The 21,785-nt window shown below is 42.0% G+C and overlaps 1 protein-coding gene across 1 annotated transcript; it reads right to left on the bottom strand.

Annotated features, from left to right (window-relative positions):
• Positions 1-872: 872 nt before the first annotated feature.
• On the bottom strand, positions 873-21,561 carry LOC139411672 (lactase-like protein). The gene is made up of 13 exons (XM_071158297.1): positions 21,448-21,561; positions 19,582-19,744; positions 18,550-18,710; positions 18,314-18,401; positions 16,410-16,519; positions 14,316-14,444; positions 12,550-12,645; positions 12,218-12,434; positions 10,423-10,697; positions 9,155-9,284; positions 5,108-5,307; positions 4,883-4,946; positions 873-2,594 (listed from the first exon to the last, which is right to left on the bottom strand). Exons 2-13 carry the CDS (start codon positions 19,700-19,702, stop codon positions 2,479-2,481), a joined length of 1,707 nt encoding a protein of 568 aa, XP_071014398.1. The 5' UTR covers positions 19,703-19,744; positions 21,448-21,561; the 3' UTR covers positions 873-2,478.
• Positions 21,562-21,785: the final 224 nt, after the last annotated feature.

The raw sequence follows: 21,785 nt of genomic DNA, 5'->3' as shown, positions 1-21,785 counted from the left end.
ATAAACACTAATCCTACCGCCCCTGGTGAGACAAAACCGCGCCTCGTTAGTGAAGAGTGCTGTCTTAGGCATCTCACAGTACGGACATTGCAATTTATTGCCCTGGCCACATCTGCAGTCCTCATGCCTCCTTGCAGCATGCTTAAGGCACGTTCACACACATGAGCAGGGACTCTGGGCATCTTTCTTTTGGTGTTTTTCAGAGTCAGTAGAAAGGCCTCTTTAGTGTCCTAAGATTTTATAACTGTGACCTTAATTGCCTACCGTCTGTATGCTTTTAGTGTCTTAACGACTGTTCCACAGGTGCATGTTCATTCATTGTTTATGGCTCATTGAACAAGCATGGAAAACGGTGTTTAAACCCTTTACAATGAACATCTGTGAAGTAATTTGGATTTTTACAAATTATCTTTGAAAGACAGGGTCCTGAAAAAGGGACGTTTCTTTTTGTGTTAAGTTTACATACCTGAGAGAAGAAGCCTACCAATTTTACCTGACAGAAATGTGTCACCTGCTCTTGCTTTCCATGCCCTGTTCTTTTCTAACTTTCACTATGAATGTTTTACGATAAAACAGGGTTTTGAAACTTTGTCCCCTCATAAACGTTATGTGGGCAAATTCATTCAGATCAATACTGTCTGTTTACAGGTTTACACATGTACTTGCTTAATGAAATCCGGAAATCAGATTACAATATGATCATTTATATTATTATGCTGCAAGACTATGTTATCCTGCTGAGCAAAACGCCTAGTCTTAAGGTTTCAATCGAAACTATAGTGTAGATACTGTATAGCCTATTATATAAGACTCTTCTTCTACTGAATTCTCTCTACAACAACTGCAGCCTATAAGCAGTCAAACAGTTCCACAACAGGTTGTACAATCTTTATTGCAATTTAATTAGATTTTCAAAGATACAGATAATAATGCATGCTAACACTTCATTAACATGGAATAGCTATCGTTCCATTTTAAAATGTGTCCGGTGTCCAGGTTTGTATCTGTTGCAATATGTCTATAAAAGAGATGAACTGTGTGTAATAAAAAATACAGCTATCATCGTCCACGCAGCAGGAACATGAGGAAGACAGCAGTGTTCTAGAAGGGTCCACGCAGCAGGAACATGAGGAAGACAGCAGTGTTCTAGAAGCGTCCAGGCAGCAGGAACATGAGGAAGACAGCAGTGTTCTAGAAGCGTCCAGGCAGCAGGAACATGAGGAAGACAGCAGTGTTCTAGAAGCGTCCAGACAGCAGGAACATGAGGAAGACAGCAGTGTTCTAGAAGGGTCCACGCAGCAGGAACATGAGGAAGACAGCAGTGTTCTAGAATCCACGCAGCAGGAACATGAGGAAGACAGAGGTGTTCTAGAAGGGTCCACGCAGCAGGAACATGAGGAAGACAGCAGTGTTCTAGAAGCGTCCAGACAGCAGGAAAATGAGGAAGACAGCAGTGTTCTAGAAGCGTCCACGCAGCAGGAACATGAGGAAGACAGCAGTGTTCTAGAATCCACGCAGCAGGAACATGAGGAAGACAGAGGTGTTCTAGAAGCGTCCACGCAGCAGGAACATGAGGAAGACAGCGGTGTTCTAGAATCCACGCAGCAGGAACATGAGGAAGACAGCAGTGTTCTAGAATCCACGCAGCAGGAACATGAGGAAGACAGCAGTGTTCTAGAATCCACGCAGCAGGAACATGAGGAAGACAGCAGTGTTCTAGAAGCGTCCACGCAGTAGGAACATGAGGAAGACAGCAGTGTTCTAGAATCCACGCAGCAGGAACATGAGGAAGACAGCAGTGTTCTAGAAGCGTCCACGCAGCAGGAACATGAGGAAGACAGAGGTGTTCTAGAAGCGTCCACGCAGTAGGAACATGAGGAAGACAGCAGTGTTCTAGAAGCGTCCACGCAGTAGGAACATGAGGAAGACAGCAGTGTTCTAGAAGGGTCCACGCAGCCGGAACATGAGGAAGACAGCAGTGTTCTAGAAGGGTCCACGCAGCAGGAACATGAGGAAGACAGCGGTGTTCTAGAAGCGTCCACGCAGCAGGAACATGAGGAAGGCAGCAGTGTTCTAGAAGGGTCCACGCAGCAGGAACATGAGGAAGACAGCAGTGTTCTAGAAGGGTCCACGCAGCAGGAACATGAGGAAGACAGCGGTGTTCTAGAAGCGTCCACGCAGCAGGAACATGAGGAAGGCAGCAGTGTTCTAGAAGCGTCCAGGCAGCAGGAACATGAGGAAGACAGAGGTGTTCTAGAAGCGTCCACGCAGCAGGAACATGAGGAAGACAGAGGTGTTCTAGAAGCGTCCACGCAGCAGGAACATGAGGAAGACAGCGGTGTTCTAGAAGCGTCCACGCAGCAGGAACATGAGGAAGACAGCAGTGTTCTAGAAGCGTCCACGCAGCAGGAACATGAGGAAGACAGCAGTGTTCTAGAAGCGTCCACGCAGCAGGAACATGAGGAAGACAGCGGTGTTCTAGAAGCGTCCACGCAGCAGGAACATGAGGAAGACAGCGGCCAGGAGAATGCAGAGAGTACACACTGTAGGAACCACGATCTCTGTTACCATCTCCATGTGGCTGGTCAACGGATCTGCAATAATCATTAAACACAATAAATAAATTAAATGCTTATATAAAACCCTTACAGTACAGGTCTACACCCTAAACAGCAAACAGAGGCTCCATTTTTTTTAAATAATAACACATAGATGACGACACCACTTTGCACTACTAGCAGAAATGTACTCGGCGGCAAATAGCGAATAGTCCGATAAGTGCTAAATGAAACAAAACTCAAATTCAACCCTTTAGATGATTTGAAAAGTATTTGGTGAATGTATTTCCTACCCAGGTCTGCTACGCACCAGTCAGTCAATCAAAAGCAGAAGTAAATGAAGTCCTACGTAGGCCTACCTAAACTTCATCATGCACTGGCCAAACCTTTGGCATCCCTGCCTGTTCCTTACTGTCCTGCTGGGACTTTCTTCTAGCTGGAGGGGCAAACAAAGAAGAGTCCTGTTAGAGAATGTCTTCCCATGTAGTTTTGTAGTTCAACTGTTTGTAGTTCAACTATTTGTAGTTCAACTGTTTGTAGTTCAACTTATTTGTAGTTCAACTATTTGTAGTTCAACTATTTGTAGTTCAACTATTTGTAGTTCAACTATTTGTAGTTCAACTGTTTGTAGTTCAACTGTTTGTAGTTCAACTATTTGTAGTTCAACTTATTTGTAGTTCAACTGTTTGTAGTTCAACTGTTTGTAGTTCAACTATTTGTAGTTCAACTATTTGTAGTTCAACTATTTGTAGTTCAACTGTTTGTAGTTCAACTATTTGTAGTTCAACTATTTGTAGTTCAACTATTTGTAGTTCAACTGTTTGTAGTTCAACTGTTTGTAGTTCAACTATTTGTAGTTCAACTATTTGTAGTTCAACTATTTGTAGTTCAACTATTTGTAGTTCAACTATTTGTAGTTCAACTATTTGTAGTTCAACTATTTGTAGTTCAACTATTTGTTGAAAAGTGCCAATTAGAGCCAGAATGTTCCTTTGTTTGCCCTGGCAGCCAGATTCAGCCCGATGTCCCTGCACGCTGAAGTTGTTGGAGCTGACTGACATACATTGTGTAAAATATTTTCATATAGTTCAAGTTTTAACGTATGTGCTTGATTTAGGTTGGAGTTTGCATTTTTGGGACTATTCTTTTGAGTCCGTTGTACTGGGGCTTACAAAATCAAGTCAATCGCAGCTCAAGTATTGGAAAATCTTTGCCATGATGTCTTTGAGGTAGGTGTCTGGTGGTGTTGGGGTCTGGTGGTGTTGGGGTCTGTCTGTGTTGGGGTCTGGTGGTGTTGGGCTCTGGTGGTGTTGGGGTTTGGTGGTGTTGGGGTCTTGTGGTGTTGGGGTCTGTCAGTGTTGGGGTCTGTCAGTGTTGGGGTCTGGTGGTGTTGGGCTCTGGTGGTGTTGGGGTTTGGTGGTGTTGGGGTCTGGTGGTGTTGGGGTCTGTCTGTGTTGGGGTCTGGTGGTGTTGGGCTCTGGTGGTGTTGGGGTTTGGTGGTGTTGGGGTTTGGTGGTGTTGGGGTCTTGTGGTGTTGGGATCTGTCAGTGTTGGGGTCTGGTGGTGTTGGGGTCTGTCTGTGTTGGGGTCTGGTGGTGTTGGGGTCTAGTGGTGTTGGGGTCTGGTGGTGTTGGGGTCTTGTGGTGTTGGGGTCTGTCAGTGTTGGGGTCTGGTGGTGTTGGGGTCTGTCAGTATTGGGTTCTAGTGGTGTTGGGGTCTGGCGGTGTTACGGTCTGGTGGTGTTGGGGTCTGGTGGTGTTGGGGTCTAGTGGTGTTGGGGTCTGGTGGTGTTTGGGTTTGGTGGTGTTGGGGTCTGGTGGTGTTGGGGTTTGGTGGTGTTGGGGTCTGGTGGTGTTGGGGTCTGGTGGTGTTGGGGTCTGGTGGTGTTGGGGTTTGGTGGTGTTGGGGTTTGGTGGTTTGGTGGTGTTGGGGTTTGGTGGTGTTGGGGTTTGGTGTTGTTGGGGTCTGGTGGTGTTGGGGTCTGGTGGTGTTGGGGTCTGGTGGTGTTGGGGTCTAGTGGTGTTGGGGTTTGGTGGTGTTGGGGTCTAGTGGTGTTGGGGTCTGGTGGTGTTGGGGTCTGGTGGTGTTGGGGTTTGGTGGTGTTGGGGTCTGGTGGTGTTGGGGTCTGGTGGTGTTGGGGTCTAGTGGTGTTGGGGTCTGGTGGTGTTGGGGTTTGGTGGTGTTGGGGTTTGGTGGTGTTGGGGTTTGGTGGTGTTGGGGTCTGGTGGTGTTGGGGTCTGGTGGTGTTGGGGTCTAGTGGTGTTGGGGTTTGGTGGTGTTACGGTCTGGTGGTGTTGGGGTGTAGTGTAGCCTTCTGTACTGACCTGCAGCTAGCAGCTGGTTACTGGAGGAGCACGTCTCTGTGGCTTTCCTTCTCCAGCTCTCCACCTGTAGAGACCATCAAAATGCATGTATTAATCAACCAACCACCCAATCAATCAATATGTATTAATACAAATACCATTAAAAAAAAAGTCTGTCACAAAACAGCCAAATAGAATAGGCCTATATCAGGTGTGTACAAGGTGTCTGTGACTGACTGACTGTACCTCTCTCTGGTTGGGGAATCCATTGGAGCTGATGATGCGTTTGTAGTACTGAACAGAGGCTTTTGGGTAACGTGGTTTATTCTTGTTGAGGAAGTCCACGTAGAACAGGCCAAACCTCTCAGAGAAGCCTTCGTCCCACTCAAACTTGTCCAGCAGCGACCAGGCTGTGTAACCCTTCACGTTCACGCCGTCCTTAAGGGCTGTCATGTGGAGAAAAGACCACCAGGGGGTGCTGTAGGGGTTCACTTGCCCGGTATCAATAGAGTAGACCGTGAAACAAACTTCAAACACACTCAAAACACCTGTTTTGTCCTAAAAATGATGCCAGTTCACTAAAACAATTACTTGTTATAAAGAAACGTTTACGTTCTACTAAACCTCTATAGTATTAGATTATTTTCTCTACTAAACCTCTATAGTATTAGATTATTTTCTCTACTAAACCTCTATAGTATTAGATTATTTTCTCTACTAAACCTCTATAGTATTAGATTATTTTCTCTACTAAACCTCTATAGTATTAGATTATTTTCTCTACTAAACCTCTATAGTATTAGATTATTTTCTCTACTAAACCTCTATAGTATTAGATTATTTTCTCTACTAAACCTCTATAGTACTAGATTATTTTCTCTACTAAACCTCTATAGTACTAGATTATTTTCTCTACTAAACCTCTATAGTATTAGATTATTTTCTCTACTAAACCTCTATAGTATTATATTATTTTCTCTACTAAACCTCTATAGTATTAGATTATTTTCTCTACTAAACCTCTATAGTATTAGATTATTTTCTCTACTAAACCTCTATAGTACTAGATTATTTTCTCTACTAAACCTCTATAGTATTAGATTATTTTCTCTACTAAACCTCTATAGTACTAGATTATTTTCTCTACTAAACCTCTATAGTATTAGATTATTTTCTCTACTAAACCTCTATAGTATTAGATTATTTTCTCTACTAAACCTCTATAGTATTAGATTATTTTCTCTACTAAACCTCTATAGTATTAGATTATTTTCTCTACTAAACCTCTATAGTATTAGATTATTTTCTCTACTAAACCTCTATAATATTAGATTATTTTCTCTACTAAACCTCTATAGTATTAGATTATTTTCTCTACTAAACCTCTATAGTATTAGATTATTTTCTCTACTAAACCTCTATAGTATTAGATTATTTTCTCTACTAAACCTCTATAGTATTAGATTATTTTCTCTACTAAACCTCTATAGTATTAGATTATTGTCTCTACTAAACCTCTATAGTATTAGATTATTTTCTCTACTAAACCTCTATAGTATTAGATTATTTTCTCTACTAAACCTCTATAGTATTAGATTATTTTCTCTGCTAAACCTCTATAGTATTAGATTATTTTCTCTACTAAACCTCTATAGTATTAGATTATTTTCTCTACTAAACCTCTATAGTATTAGATTATTTTCTCTACTAAACCTCTATAGTATTAGATTATTTTCTCTACTAAACCTCTATAGTATTAGATTATTTTCTCTACTAAACCTCTATAGTATTAGATTATTTTCTCTACTAAACCTCTATAGTATTAGATTATTTTCTCTACTAAACCTCTATAGTATTAGATTATTTTCTCTACTAAACCTCTATAGTATTAGATTATTTTCTCTACTAAACCTCTATAGTATTAGATTATTTTCTCTACTAAACCTCTATAGTATTAGATTATTTTCTCTACTAAACCTCTATAGTATTAGATTATTTTCTCTACTAAACCTCTATAGTACTAGATTATTTTCTCTACTAAACCTCTATAGTATTAGATTATTTTCTCTACTAAACCTCTATAGTATTAGATTATTTTCTCTACTAAACCTCTATAGTATTAGATTATTTTCTCTACTAAACCTCTATAGTACTAGATTATTTTCTCTACTAAACCTCTATAGTATTAGATTATTTTCTCTACTAAACCTCTATAGTATTAGATTATTTTCTCTACTAAACCTCTATAGTATTAGATTATTTTCTCTACTAAACCTCTATAGTATTAGATTATTTTCTCTACTAAACCTCTATAGTATTAGATTATTTTCTCTACTAAACCTCTATAGTATTAGATTATTTTCTCTACTAAACCTCTATAGTATTAGATTATTTTCTCTACTAAACCTCTATAGTGTTAGATTATTTTCTCTACTAAACCTCTATAGTATTAGATTATTTTCTCTACTAAACCTCTATAGTGTTAGATTATTTTCTCTACTAAACCTCTATAGTCTTAGATTATTTTCTCTACTAAACCTCTATAGTATTAGATTATTTTCTCTACTAAACCTCTATAGTATTAGATTATTTTCTCTACTAAACCTCTATAGTATTAGATTATTTTCTCTACTAAACCTCTATAGTATTAGATTATTTTCTCTACTAAACCTCTATAGTATTAGATTATTTTCTCTACTAAACCTCTATAGTATTAGATTATTTTCTCTACTAAACCTCTATAGTATTAGATTATTTTCTCTACTAAACCTCTATAGTATTAGATTATTTTCTCTACTAAACCTCTATAGTATTAGATTATTTTCTCTACTAAACCTCTATAGTATTAGATTATTTTCTCTACTAAACCTCTATAGTATTAGATTATTTTCTCTACTAAACCTCTATAGTATTAGATTATTTTCTTTACTAAACCTCTATAGTATTAGATTATTTTCTCTACTAAACCTCTATAGTACTAGATTATTTTCTCTACTAAACCTCTATAGTATTAGATTATTTTCTCTACTAAACCTCTATAGTATTAGATTATTTTCTCTACTAAACCTCTATAGTATTAGGTTATTTTCTCTACTAAACCTCTATAGTACTAGATTATTTTCTCTACTAAACCTCTATAGTATTAGATTATTTTCTCTACTAAACCTCTATAGTATTAGATTATTTTCTCTACTAAACCTCTATAGTACTAGATTATTTTCTCTACTAAACCTCTATAGTACTAGATTATTTTCTCTACTAAACCTCTATAGTATTAGATTATTTTCTCTACTAAACCTCTATAGTATTAGATTATTTTCTCTACTAAACCTCTATAGTATTAGATTATTTTCTCTACTAAACCTCTATAGTATTAGATTATTTTCTCTACTAAACCTCTATAGTATTAGATTATTTTCTCTACTAAACCTCTATAGTATTAGATTATTTTCTCTACTAAACCTCTATAGTATTAGATTATTTTCTCTACTAAACCTCTATAGTATTAGATTATTTTCTCTACTAAACCTCTATAGTACTAGATTATTTTCTCTACTAAACCTCTATAGTACTAGATTATTTTCTCTACTAAACCTCTATAGTATTAGATTATTTTCTCTACTAAACCTCTATAGTATTAGATTATTTTCTCTACTAAACCTCTATAGTATTAGATTATTTTCTCTACTAAACCTCTATAGTATTAGATTATTTTCTCTACTAAACCTCTATAGTATTAGATTATTTTCTCTACTAAACCTCTATAGTATTAGATTATTTTCTCTACTAAACCTCTATAGTATTAGATTATTTTCTCTACTAAACCTCTATAGTATTAGATTATTTTCTCTACTAAACCTCTATAGTATTAGATTATTTTCTCTACTAAACCTCTATAGTATTAGATTATTTTCTCTACTAAACCTCTATAGTATTAGATTATTTTCTCTACTAAACCTCTATAGTATTAGATTATTTTCTCTACTAAACCTCTATAGTATTAGATTATTAGATTATTTTCTCTACTAAACCTCTATAGTATTAGATTATTTTCTCTACTAAACCTCTATAGTATTAGATTATTTTCTCTACTAAACCTCTATAGTATTAGATTATTTTCTCTACTAAACCTTTCTTCAAGGTAATATTCAGAGGATGTTATTTCCTCTACAGTGTACTAAACCTTTCGTCAAGGTAATATTCAGAGGATCTTATTTCCTCTACAGTGTACTAAACCTTTCGTCAAGGTAATATTCAGAGGATGTTATTTCCTCTGATAGATCGGTTCCTCACCCTTGAGCATCTCATTGATGTAATCCTTGAAGTACTGCATCCTCCATTCATCACACAGGTCTGTGCACCTCTGCACCTTCTCTGACACCCCGTTCTCTGTCACGTAGATCATGGGGTTCCCATACTGGGTCTAGTGGAGAGACAGGGAGACAGGGTGGTGAGGAGACAGGGTGGTGAGATGGTGTGGGGAGACAGGGACACGGGGTGGGGAGATGGGGTGGGGAGACAGGGAGAAGGGGTGGGGAGATGGGGTGGGGAGATGGGGAGATGGGGTGGGGAGACAGGGAGACAGGGAGATGGGGTGGGGAGACAGGGAGATGGGGTGGGGAGACAGGGAGATGGGGTGGGGAGATGGGAGACAGGGAGATGGGGTGGGGAGACAGGGAGATGGGGTGGGGAGATGGGGTGGGGAGATGGGAGACAGGGAGATGGGGAGACAGGGAGATGGGGTGGGGAGACAGGGAGATGGGGTGGGGAGATGGGGTGGGGAGACAGGGAGATGGGGTGGGGAGACAGGGAGATGGGGTGGGGAGATGGGAGACAGGGAGATGGGGAGACAGGGAGATGGGGTGGGGAGACAGGGAGATGGGGTGGGGAGATGGGGTGGGGAGACAGGGAGATGGGGTGGGGAGATAGGGGACAGGGAGATGAGGTGGGGAGATGGGAGACAGGGAGATGGGGTGGGGAGATGGGAGACAGGGAGATGGGGTGGGGAGACAGGGAGATGGGGTGGGGAGATGGGAGACAGGGAGATGGGGTGGGGAGACAGGGAGATGGGGTGGGGAGATGGGAGACAGGGAGATGGGGAGACAGGGAGATGGGGTGGGGAGACAGGGAGATGGGGTGGGGAGATGGGGTGGGGAGACAGGGAGATGGGGTGGGGAGACAGGGAGATGGGGTGGGGAGACAGGGAGATGGGGTGGGGAGACAGGGAGATGGGGTGGGGAGACAGGGAGACGGGGTGGTGAGACGGGTGGGGAGACAGGGAGACGGGGTGGGAGACAGGGAGATGGGGTGGGGAGACAGGGAGACGGGGTGGTGAGACGGGTGGGGAGACAGGGAGACGGGGTGGGGAGACAGGGAGACGGGGTGGGGAGACAGGGAGACGGGGTGGGGAGGCAGGGAGACGGGGTGGGGAGGCAGGGAGACGGGGTGGGGAGGCAGGGAGACGGGGTGGGGAGGCAGGGAGACAGGGAGACAAATACATCATATATTTAACCCAAGTCTGGCTGGGAGGACCTGCCCACACTAACAGTAGTGTATTATACCTTGACGAAGTTGAGCAGGCGTCTGAATCCCCAGGGGACAGAGTAGAGCCACTCAGAACCGGGGTCGGGCCAGCGAGGGTCCACCAACTCCACCAGGTCACGGTCGGTGAAGTAGCTGTTCCCACGGCCAGACGGGTAGTTCTTCTGGGTGATATAGCGCGTGGTGAAGTGGCCAATACCCAGGAAGTCACAGGTGCCCTTGATGTAACTCTTCTCCTGGGAAGAGAAGACAGGGAGACGGGAGGTTCCTAGACCCTGCTGGGCACTCTTCCTACCTGGAGACCAGAGAGAGAGAGAGACCAGATTACACTATGACCGTTGACCTCTAACCCTGACATTGGGAGGAGAGACGGGGAGGCAAGACCTACCCAGACCCTGCTGGGCACTCTTCCTACCTGGAGACCAGAGAGAGAGAGAGACCAGATTACACCATAACCTTTGACCTCTGACCCTTAACCCTGCTGGGCACTCATCTTGTCTGTGTGGAAAGAGACATCAGGTGTGACAGTGACACGTATGCGTTTCTATGTCCTGTTACATATTGGTAGGGATTTTGGACACTGGCCAACCAGGCAAGTACACTCAGAAAAAAATCTAGGACCTAAAATGGTTCTTCGGCTGTCCCCATATGAGACCTCTTTGAAGAACCCTTTTGGGTTCCATGTAAAACCCTTTCCACAAAGGGTTCTACATGGAACTCAAAAGAGTTCTACCTGGAACCAAAAAGGGGTCTCCTATGGAGACAGCTGAAGAACCATTTTGGAGTGTAAACCACCATTTTTCTTCCTATCCCGGGTCTATAATCTGTGCCATTCAATATTTAAAAAGACAGCCGGCGGGCTAGTTGGATACATTTTCTACTAGCCTGGTCTGAACAGTACTAGCCTCAGGCTAGGTGGCTAATTGGGTACATTTTCTACTAGCTTGGTCTGAACAGTACTAGCCTCAGGCTAGGTGGCTAATCGGGTACATTTTCTACTAGCCTGGTCTGAACAGTACTAGCCTCAGGCTAGCGGGCTAGTTAGGTACATTTTCTACTAGCCTGGTCTGAACAGTACTAGCCTCAGCCTAGCGGGCTAATTGGGTACATTTTCTACTAGCCTGGTCTGAACAGTACTAGCCTCAGGCTAGCGGGCTCGTTGGGTACATTTTCTACTAGCCTGGTCTGAACAGTACTAGCCTCAGGCTAGCGGGCTAGTTGGGTACATTTTCTACTAGCCTGGTCTGAACATTACTAGCCTCAGGCTAGCGGGCTAGTTGGGTACATTTTCTACTAGCCTGGTCTGAACAGTACTAGCCTCAGGCTAGGTGGCTAATTGGGTACATTTTCTACTAGCCTGGTCTGAACAGTACTAGCCTCAGGCTAGCGGGCTAGTTAGGTACATTTTCTACTAGCCTGGTCTGAACAGTACTAGCCTCAGGCTAGCGGGCTAATTGGGTACATTTTCTACTAGCCTGGTCTGAACAGTACTAGCCTCAGGCTAGCGGGCTAGTTGGATACATTTTCTATTAGCCTGGTCTGAACAGTACTAGCCTCAGGCTAGCGGGCTAGTTGCGTGTATTTTCAACTAGCCTGGTCTGAACAGTACTAGCCTCGGGCTAGGTGGCTAATTGGGTACATTTTCTACTAGCCTGGTCTGAACAGTACTAGCCTCAGGCTAGCGTGCTAGTTGAGTACATTTTCTACTAACCTGGTCTGAACAGTACTAGCCTCAGCCTAGCGGGCAAGCTTCATTTAAACCCCGTGGGTTGTTCGTGGAAATGGAACACCTAGCTGTGACAATACGTGACTTACCTATGTAGTCTTTCATGACCTGAGGGTAGTCCCCGTTGAAGATGGGTGTAGCGAACCAGCCCATGTAGAACTGGACATATCTCTCTGCTGCCTCGATGTCTCTCTGGTTGGTGATGTCCACTGGCTCCCCCCAGTCTGCCAACAACGAGATCCCAACCAAGCCTTTCTGTTTGCTTCTCCATTGAGTGTCATAGGTGTGCCAAACCTTAGCATGTGCCTGTTCAAATTATATATTATTCTGTATCAGGGGGACAGTACACTAGGCCAATATATATGGAATTAGATTACTGACAATATTAAATATAATTATATTATAAACAATTAGTGATTACCTTGATAATGTGGTGGGCAGCTTTGTAGGCCCCAGTGCCCTTCAGCTTCAGTCCAGGTGCATGTTCTCCAGTCTCATAGCCCTCCACAGCACTAGACTATAAACACAGTCTCACAGCCCTCCACAGCACTAGACTATAAACACAGTCTCATAGCCCTCCACAGCACTAGACTATAAACACAGTCTCATAGCCCTCCACAGCACTAGACTATAAACACAGTCTCATAGCCCTCCACAGCACTAGACTATAAACACAGTCTCATAGCCCTCCACAGCACTAGACTATAAACACAGTCTCATAGCCCTCCACAGCACTAGACTATAAACACAGTCTCATAGCCCTCCACAGCACTAGACTATAAACACAGTCTCATAGTCCTCCACAGCATAATGTGTTATGGATAATGTGTTTTGGATGTGTTATGGATAATGTATTATGGGTAATGTGTTATGATCATGCATTATGGGTAATGTGTTATGGATAATGTGTTATGGATAATGTGTTATAGATAATGTATTATGGGTAAAGTGTTATGGATAATGTGCTATGGATGTGTTATGGATCATGTGTTATATACAATGTGTTATGGATAATGTATTTAGGATAATGTGTTATGGATGTGTTATGGATAATGAGTTACATACAATGTATTATGGATAATGTGTTATGATCATGCATTATGGATAATGTGTGATGATCATGCATTATGGATAATGTGTTATGGATAATGTGTTATGGATCATGTGTTATGATCATGCATTATGGGTAATGTGTTATGGATAATGTGTTATATACAATGTATGATGGATAATGTATTTTGGATCATGTGCTATGGATAATGTGTTATGGATAATGTGTTATATACAATGTATTATGGATAATGTATTTTGGATAATGTGTTATGGGTCATGTGTTATGGATAATGTGTTATGGATAATGTGTTATATACAATGTGTTATTGATAATGTATTTCGAATCATGTGTTATGGATAATGTGTTGTGATAATGTGTTATGGATAATGTGTCGTGATAATGTGTTATGGATAATGTGTTATATACAATGTGTTATTGATAATGTATTTTGAATCATGTGTTATGGATAATGTGTTGTGATAATGTGTTGTGATAATGTGTTATGGATAATGTGTTATGGATAATGTGTTGTGATAATGTGTTATGGATAATGTGTTATATACAATGTGTTATTGATAATGTATTTTGAATCATGTGTTATGGATAATGTGTTGTGATAATGTGTTATGGCTAATGTGTTGTGATAATGTATTATGGATAATGTGTTGTGATAATGTGTTATGGGTAATGTGTTGTGATAATGTGCTATGGATAATGTGTTGTGATAATGTGTTATGGATAATGTGTTATATACAATGTGTTATCGATAATGTATTTTGAATCATGTGTTATGGATAATGTGTTGTGATAATGTGTTATGGATAATGTGTTGTGATAATTTATTATGGATAATGTGTTGTGATAATGTGTTATGGATAATGTGTTATGGATAATGTGTTGTGATAATGTATTATGGATAATGTGTTGTGATAATGTGTTATGATAATGTGTTATGGATAATGTGTTGTGATAATGTATTATGGGTAATGTATTGTGATAATGTGTTGTGATAATGTATTGTGGATAATGTGTTGTGATAATGTGTTATTATAATGTGTTGTGATAATGTGTTGTGATAATGTATTATGGATAATGTGTTATGATCATGCATTATGGGTAATGTATTGTCTTACCCATGGGTTGTTGAAGGTGATCCAGTATTTGACTCTGTCACCAAACCACTCAAAGCATAAGTTGGCAAAGTCGTTGAAATAGTTCACCATGCTGGCGTTCTGCCATCCACCGTACTTCTCCTGTAAGACCTGGGTGATAACAGGGAGGAAGGTTACTATAGGTCACACAAGACCTGGGTGGTAACGGGGAGGAAGGTTACTATAGGTCACACAAGACCTGGGTGGTAACGGGGAAGGAAGGTTACTATAGGTCACACAAGACCTGGGTGGTAACGGGGAGGAAGGTTACCATAGGTCACTTAATTAAGACCTGGGTGGTAACAGGGAGGAAGGTTACTATAGGTCACACAAGACCTGGGTGGTAACGGGGAGGAAGGTTACTATAGGTCACACAAGACCTGGGTGGTAACAGGGAGGAAGGTTACTATAGGTCACACAAGACCTGGGTGGTAACGGGGAGGAAGGTTACTATAGGTCACACAAGACCTGGGTGGTAACAGGGAGGAAGGTTACTATAGGTCACACAAGACCTGGGTGGTAACGGGGAGGAAGGTTACTATAGGTCACACAAGACCTGGGTGGTAACAGTGAGGAAGGTTACTATAGGTCACACAAGACCTGGGTGATAACAGGGAGGAAGGTTACTATAGGTCACACAAGACCTGGGTGGTAACAGGGAGGAAGGTTACTATAGGTCACACAAGACCTGGGTGGTAACGGGGAGGAAGGCTACTATAGGTCACACAAGACCTGGGTGGTAACGGGGAGGAAGGTTACTATAGGTCACAGAAGACCTGGGTGGTAACAGGGAGGAAGGTTACTATAGGTCACACAAGACCTGGGTGGTAACGGGGAAGGAAGCTTACTATAGGTCACACAAGACCTGGGTGGTAACGGGGAGGAAGGTTACTATAGGTCACACAAGACCTGGGTGGTAACGGGGAAGAAGGTTACTATAGGTCACACAAGACCTGGGTGGTAACGGGGAGGAAGGTTACTATAGGTCACACAAGACCTGGGTGGTAACAGGGAGGAAGGTTACTATAGGTCACTTAATTAATACCTGGGTGGTAACAGGGAGGAAGGTTACTATAGGTCACTTAATTAAGACCTGGGTGATAACAGGGAGGAAGGTTACTATAGGTCACACAAGACCTGGGTGGTAACGGGGAAGGAAGGTTACTATAGGTCACACAAGACCTGGGTGGTAACGGGGAGGAAGGTTACTATAGGTCACACAAGACCTGGGTGGTAACAGGTAGGAAGGTTACTATAGGTCACTTAATTAAGACCTGGGTGGTAACAGGGAGGAAGGTTACTATAGGTCACAGAAGACCTGGGTGGTAACAGGGAGGAAGGTTACCATAGGTCACATAGTCAGTCAGTCAGTCAGTCAGTACTCAGTCAGTCAGTCAATCAGTCAGTCAGTCAGTCAGTCAGTACCCAGTCAGTCAGTCAATCAGTACCCAGTCAGTCAGTACCCAGTCAGTCAATCAGTACCCAGTCAGTCAGTCATTACCCAGTCAGTCAGTCAATCAGTACCCAGTCAGTCAGTCAGTCAGTACCCAGTCAGTCAGTCAGTCAGTCAGTCAGTAACCAGTCAGTCAGTCAATCAGTACCCAGTCAGTCAGTCAGTACCCAGTCAGTCAATCAGTACCCAGTCAGTCAGTCATTACCCAGTCAGTCAGTCAGTCAGTCAGTACCCAGTCAGTCAGTCAGTACCCAGTCAGTCTGTACCCAGTCAGTCAGTACCCAGTCAGTCAGTACCCAGTCAGTCAGTCAGTCAGTACCCAGTCAGTCAGTCAGTCAGTACCCAGTCAGTCAGTCAGTCAGTACCCAGTCAGTCAGTCAGTCAGTACCCAGTCAGTCTGTCAGTACCCAGTCAGTCAGTCAGTACCCAGTCAGTCAGTCAGTCAGTACCCAGTCAGTCAGTCAGTCAGTCAGTCAGTCAGTCAGTCAGTACCCAGTCAGTCAGTCAGTCAGTCAGTCAGTACCCAGTCAGTCAGTCAGTCAGTACCCAGTCAGTCAGTCAGTCAGTCAGTCAGTCAGTACCCAGTCAGTCAGTCAGTCAGTACCCAGTCAGTCAGTACCCACCTGTGGCAGATCCCAGTGGTACAGGGTGACTATTGGTGTGATGTTATTGTCCAGGAGCATGTTGATCAGGTCATCATAGTATTTAATTCCCTTCTCATTGATGTGATCAGCTGGAGAAGAGAAATGGACATTACCATTAGCTATAACATTCACGAGAACGTATAGGGCCTGTTTCCCGGACACAGATTATTAAGATTTGTCCTGGACAAAAAGGTATGTTCAGTGGAGAATCTGGAGTATAAAGTAGATTCAGTAGAGAATCTGGAGTATAACGTAGATTCAGTGGAGAATCTGGACTATCAAGTATGTTCAGTGGAGAATCTGGAGTATAAAGTATGTTCAGTGGAGAATCTGGACTATCAAGTATGTTCAGTGGAGAATCTGGACTATCAAGTATGTTCAGTGGAGAATCTGGAGTATAAAGTATGTTCAGTGGAGAATCTGGACTATAAAGTATGTTCTGTGGAGAATCTGGAGTATAAAGTAGATTCAGTGGAGAATCTGGAGTATAAAGTATGTCCAGTGGAGAATCTGGACTATGAAGTATGTTCAGTAGAGAATCTGGACTATGAAGTATGTTCAGTGGAGAATCTGGAGTATAAAGTAGATTCAGTGGAGAATCTGGACTATGAAGTATGTTCAGTGGAGAATCTGGACTATGAAGTATGTTCAGTGGAGAATCTGGAGTATGAAGTATGTTCAGTGGAGAATCTGGAGTATGAAGTATGTTCAGTGGAGAATCTGGAGTATAAAGTATGTTCAGTGGAGAATCTGGAGTATGAAGTAGATTTAGTGGAGAAGCTGGACTATGAAGTATGTTCAGTAGAGAATCTGGAGTATAAAGTATGTTCAGTAGAGAATCTGGAGTATAACGTAGATTCAGTGGAGAATCTGGAGTATGAAGTATGTTCAGTGGAGAATCTGGAGTATAACGTAGATTCAGTGGAGAATCTGGAGTATGAAGTATGTTCAGTGGAGAATCTGGAGTATAAAGTATGTTCAGTGGAGAATCTGGACTATCAAGTATGTTCAGTGGAGAATCTGGACTATCAAGTATGTTCAGTGGAGAATCTGGAGTATAAAGTATGTTCAGTGGAGAATCTGGAGTATAAAGTATGTCCAGTGGAGAATCTGGACTATGAAGTATGTTCAGTAGAGAATCTGGACTATGAAGTATGTTCAGTGGAGAATCTGGAGTATAAAGTAGATTCAGTGGAGAATCTGGACTATGAAGTATGTTCAGTGGAGAATCTGGACTATGAAGTATGTTCAGTGGAGAATCTGGAGTATGAAGTATGTTCAGTGGAGAATCTGGAGTATGAAGTATGTTCAGTGGAGAATCTGGAGTATAAAGTATGTTCAGTGGAGAATCTGGAGTATGAAGTAGATTTAGTGGAGAAGCTGGACTATGAAGTATGTTCAGTAGAGAATCTGGAGTATAAAGTATGTTCAGTGGAGAATCTGGAGTATGAAGTAGATTCAGTGGAGAATCTGGAGTATGAAGTATGTTCAGTGGAGAATCTGGAGTATGAAGTATGTTCAGTGGAGAATCTGGTCTATGAAGTATGTTCACTGGAGAATCTGGACGATGAAGTCTGTTCACTGGAGAATCTGGAACTATGAAGTATGTTCAGTGGAGAACCTGGACTATGAAGTATGTTCACTGGAGAATCTGGTCCATGAAGTATGTTCAGTGGAGAATCGGAAGTATGTTCCGTGGAGAATCTAAAGTATGAAGTATGTTCCATGGAGAATCTAAAGTATGTTCAGTGGAGAGTATGAAGTATGTTCAGTGGAGAATCTAAAGTGTGAAGTATGTTCCGTGGAGAATCTAAAGTATGTTCAGTGGAGAGTATGAAGTATTTTCAGTGGGGAATCTGGTCTATGAGGTATGGAGCATTTACCTTTGATTCCGTTAGGAAATATCCTTGGCCAGGAGATGGAGAAACGATAGTGGTTAAACTTCATGTCCTTCATCAAGGTGATGTCATCCTAGGAGATATTGACGATGACATGTCAAGGGTGTCAATTGTGACGGAGCCATATGGTTCAAATCTCAAATGGCTCCCGATTCACTGTGCAGTGCACTACTTCTGACTACATGGGGATAATGCATCTACCATCTATTCAGTCTATTCACCTTGAACTTGTAGTATCCTTCGCAGGAGTGGTCTGCGGTGTCGTTGAGGAAGATCTTTCCCTTCTTGTGGGCGAACACGTCCCAGATGCTCATCCCTTTGCCATCCTTGTCCCAGGCTCCTTCTGTCTGGTATGCAGAGCCCCCAGCCCCCCAGGAAAACCCTTCAGAGAGATATAGAGGTTAGCAAGAACTCTTCCTTCCTGGGAGAAAATACTTTACAATTTCTCCCTCTCTCTGTCTCTCTCCCTCTCCCTCTCTGTCTCTCTGTCTCTCTGTCTCTCTCTGTCTCTCTCTCTCTTCTCTCTCTCTCTCTCTCTCTCTCTCTCTCTCTCTCTCTCTCTCTCTCTCTCTCTCTCTCTCTCTCTCTCTGTCTCTCTCTCTCTGTCTCTTTCTGTCTCTCTCTGTCTCTGTCTCTGTCTCTGTCTCTATGTCTGTCTTTCTCCCTCTCCCCCTCTCTCTCTCTCTCTCTCTCTCTCTCTTCTGTATTAGCTCTAAAATCTTGATTTCTGTGAAAAATATAGGCCTCTCTCTCTCTGTCTCTCTGTCTCTCTCTGTCTCTGTCTCTGTCTCTCTCTCTCTCTCTCTCTCTCTCTCTCTGTCTCTCTCCCTCTCCCTCTCCCTCTCCCTCTCCCTCTCCCTCTCCCTCTCTCTCTCTCTCTCTCTCTCTCCCTCTCCCTCTCCCTCTCTCTCTCTCTCTCTGTCTCTCTCTCTCTCTCTGTCTCTCTCTCTCTCTCTTTGTCTCTCTCTCTCTCTCTCTCTCTCTCTCTTCTTTATTAGCTATAAAATCTTGATTTCTGTGATAAAATGTAGGCCTCTCTCTCTCTCTCTCTCTCTCTCGTCCTCTCTTTGCGCTCTCTCTTTCTCATCTTAATTTCTGCCATTAAATTTATATTTTTAGCAGTTTGTTTATCTTTTTTCTCTGCAGATCATATATATTTTTTATAACCATGTTTTGCTGTCAGTAATAGACCTTTATTTAAAAAAGAATAATGATTCAGTCACTTCTGCATTTCTCCCTGTCCGGTAGCCTACCAGTTGGGAAAGTGCCGTAGTAGAATGATCCTCGTTCATTCTTGGTCCAGTCGAAGTCTTCGTTGGCGGACACACACAGCACCAGCGCATAGAGCAGCTTCAGCATCCGCTGTAGTGACATGGTGTTGATTTCTCACAGGTGGCTCACTGTCTCCGGTCACACCTGCACATAGAAGGAAGAACCACACGGCATACGGTTACTATGGACACTCGTAGTCAGTGTCATAAACACTGCACTTTCATAGAAAGTCTTATTCTTTTAACTTTAATGCCAACGAGTAAAAACTGATCTCAGATCGTACATAAACAGTCATCTAATGGGTACAATTACATCTGTGTAATTAACAACTTTAACTTTAATGCCAACGAGTAAAAACTGATCTCAGATCATACATAAACACTCATCTAATGGATACAATTACATCTGTGTAATTAACAACTTTAACTTTAATGCCAACGAGTAAAAACTGATCTCAGATCATACATAAACACTCATCTAATGGATACAATTACATCTGTGTAATTAACAACTTTTACTTTAATGCCAATGAGGTTAAACTGATCTCAGATCATACATAAACACTCATCTAATGGATACAATTACATCTGTGTAATTAACAACTTTAACTTTAATGCCAACGAGTAAAAACTGATCTCAGATCATACATAAACACTCATCTAATGGATACAATTACATCTGTGTAATTAACAACTTTAACTTTAATGCCAATGAGGTTAAACTGATCTCAGATCATACATAAACACTCATCTAATGGATACAATTACCTCTGTGTAATTAACAACTTTAACTTTAATGCCAACGAGTAAAAACTGATCTCAGATCATACATAAACACTCATCTAATGGATACAATTACATCTGTGTAATTAACAACTTTAACTTTAATGCCAACGAGTAAAAACTGATCTCAGATCATACATAAACACTCATCTAATGGGTACAATTACATCTGTGTAATTAACAACTTTAACTTTAATGCCAACGAGTAAAAACTGATCTCAGATCATACATAAACACTCATCTGTGTAATTAACACCATTGTCTTCATATGATGCAGAGCTCAAACTGCAGATATTTTTTTTTATTATCTCAAGACAATTCTACCGCTCTGAGTTGATACAAACAATATGCTAATATATTTGCATATAATACTGATCGAAATGACACAAATAAAAGCCTTCCAGCTCCATTATCAAATGAAGATTGAACAGAGACTTACACAGAGGTGACAGGTGTCCCACGCCTGTGGATAAAAGCATCCTGATGAACTCACACGGGAAAACATCTCTACAGAATGGACTGAACTCAGAAATTAGCAACAGCCCATTGGATACACTGACACCATGTAATCCTCAGGCCCCAAATTAAGATTGAAGGAAGGATCTAGTCTCATTTCAACCAGCCATGAGATACACTGACACCATGTAATCCTCAGGCCCCAAATTAAGATTGAAGGAATGATCTAGTCTCATTTCAACCAGCCATGAGATACACTGACGCAAAACGTAATTAAAGACAGGAAGTACGTCAACTTGTCTAACACAGTCAGTATCAGCGACATGTCAAACTGATCCCGTCCCGGCAGAGGTACCCAGGTCTAGTAACTGATCATCAACATCCTTCAGTGTCTCATTTAGAAACGTGAGTGAAAACGTTTACGAATATAGACCAAAAAATATGCCCCCTTCCACAGCCTACCTACAGTGTATCTAGGTAGCTATCTCTGTCCCTGTCTCTCTGTCTGTTCCTTCTGTCCCTGTCTCTCTGTCTGTTCCTTCTGTCCCTGCTGTCTTTCATCACCAGTCCTCTAGCTCTCCCCAGAACCACATATAGTTACATGCCCACCTGTTTAAAGGTCCTGCGTTTGTCCCCGTTGGAAACAAATCCAAAAATGGAAGAAAGATCCACAGGTTTCTGGACCTAATTCATTCTCACCGATCCTCAGGGGTCGAGGTTACAGCACCCGATGTCACAGGAACGGCACCGCGAAACGTCCAGTAAGTTTTTACCTCTATTCAGGGGCCCCATTGGGCGAGCAGTCAGGACCCCCCCCCCCATCCCCACCCCATTCAAAGCCAATGGAGTGTGAGCGTAATCTGCTGGGGCAAACAGATCTTTTGGAAATGGGTTTGTTGTTTCCCCACTGTAAGCAAAGTGAGTGTCAGACAGTGTGATCTATACAC

This window comes from Oncorhynchus clarkii, chromosome 6, assembly GCF_045791955.1.
Source record: "Oncorhynchus clarkii lewisi isolate Uvic-CL-2024 chromosome 6, UVic_Ocla_1.0, whole genome shotgun sequence".
Lineage (NCBI taxonomy): Eukaryota > Metazoa > Chordata > Actinopteri > Salmoniformes > Salmonidae > Oncorhynchus > Oncorhynchus clarkii.
This window is presented reverse-complemented; position numbering and strand designations above follow the sequence as displayed.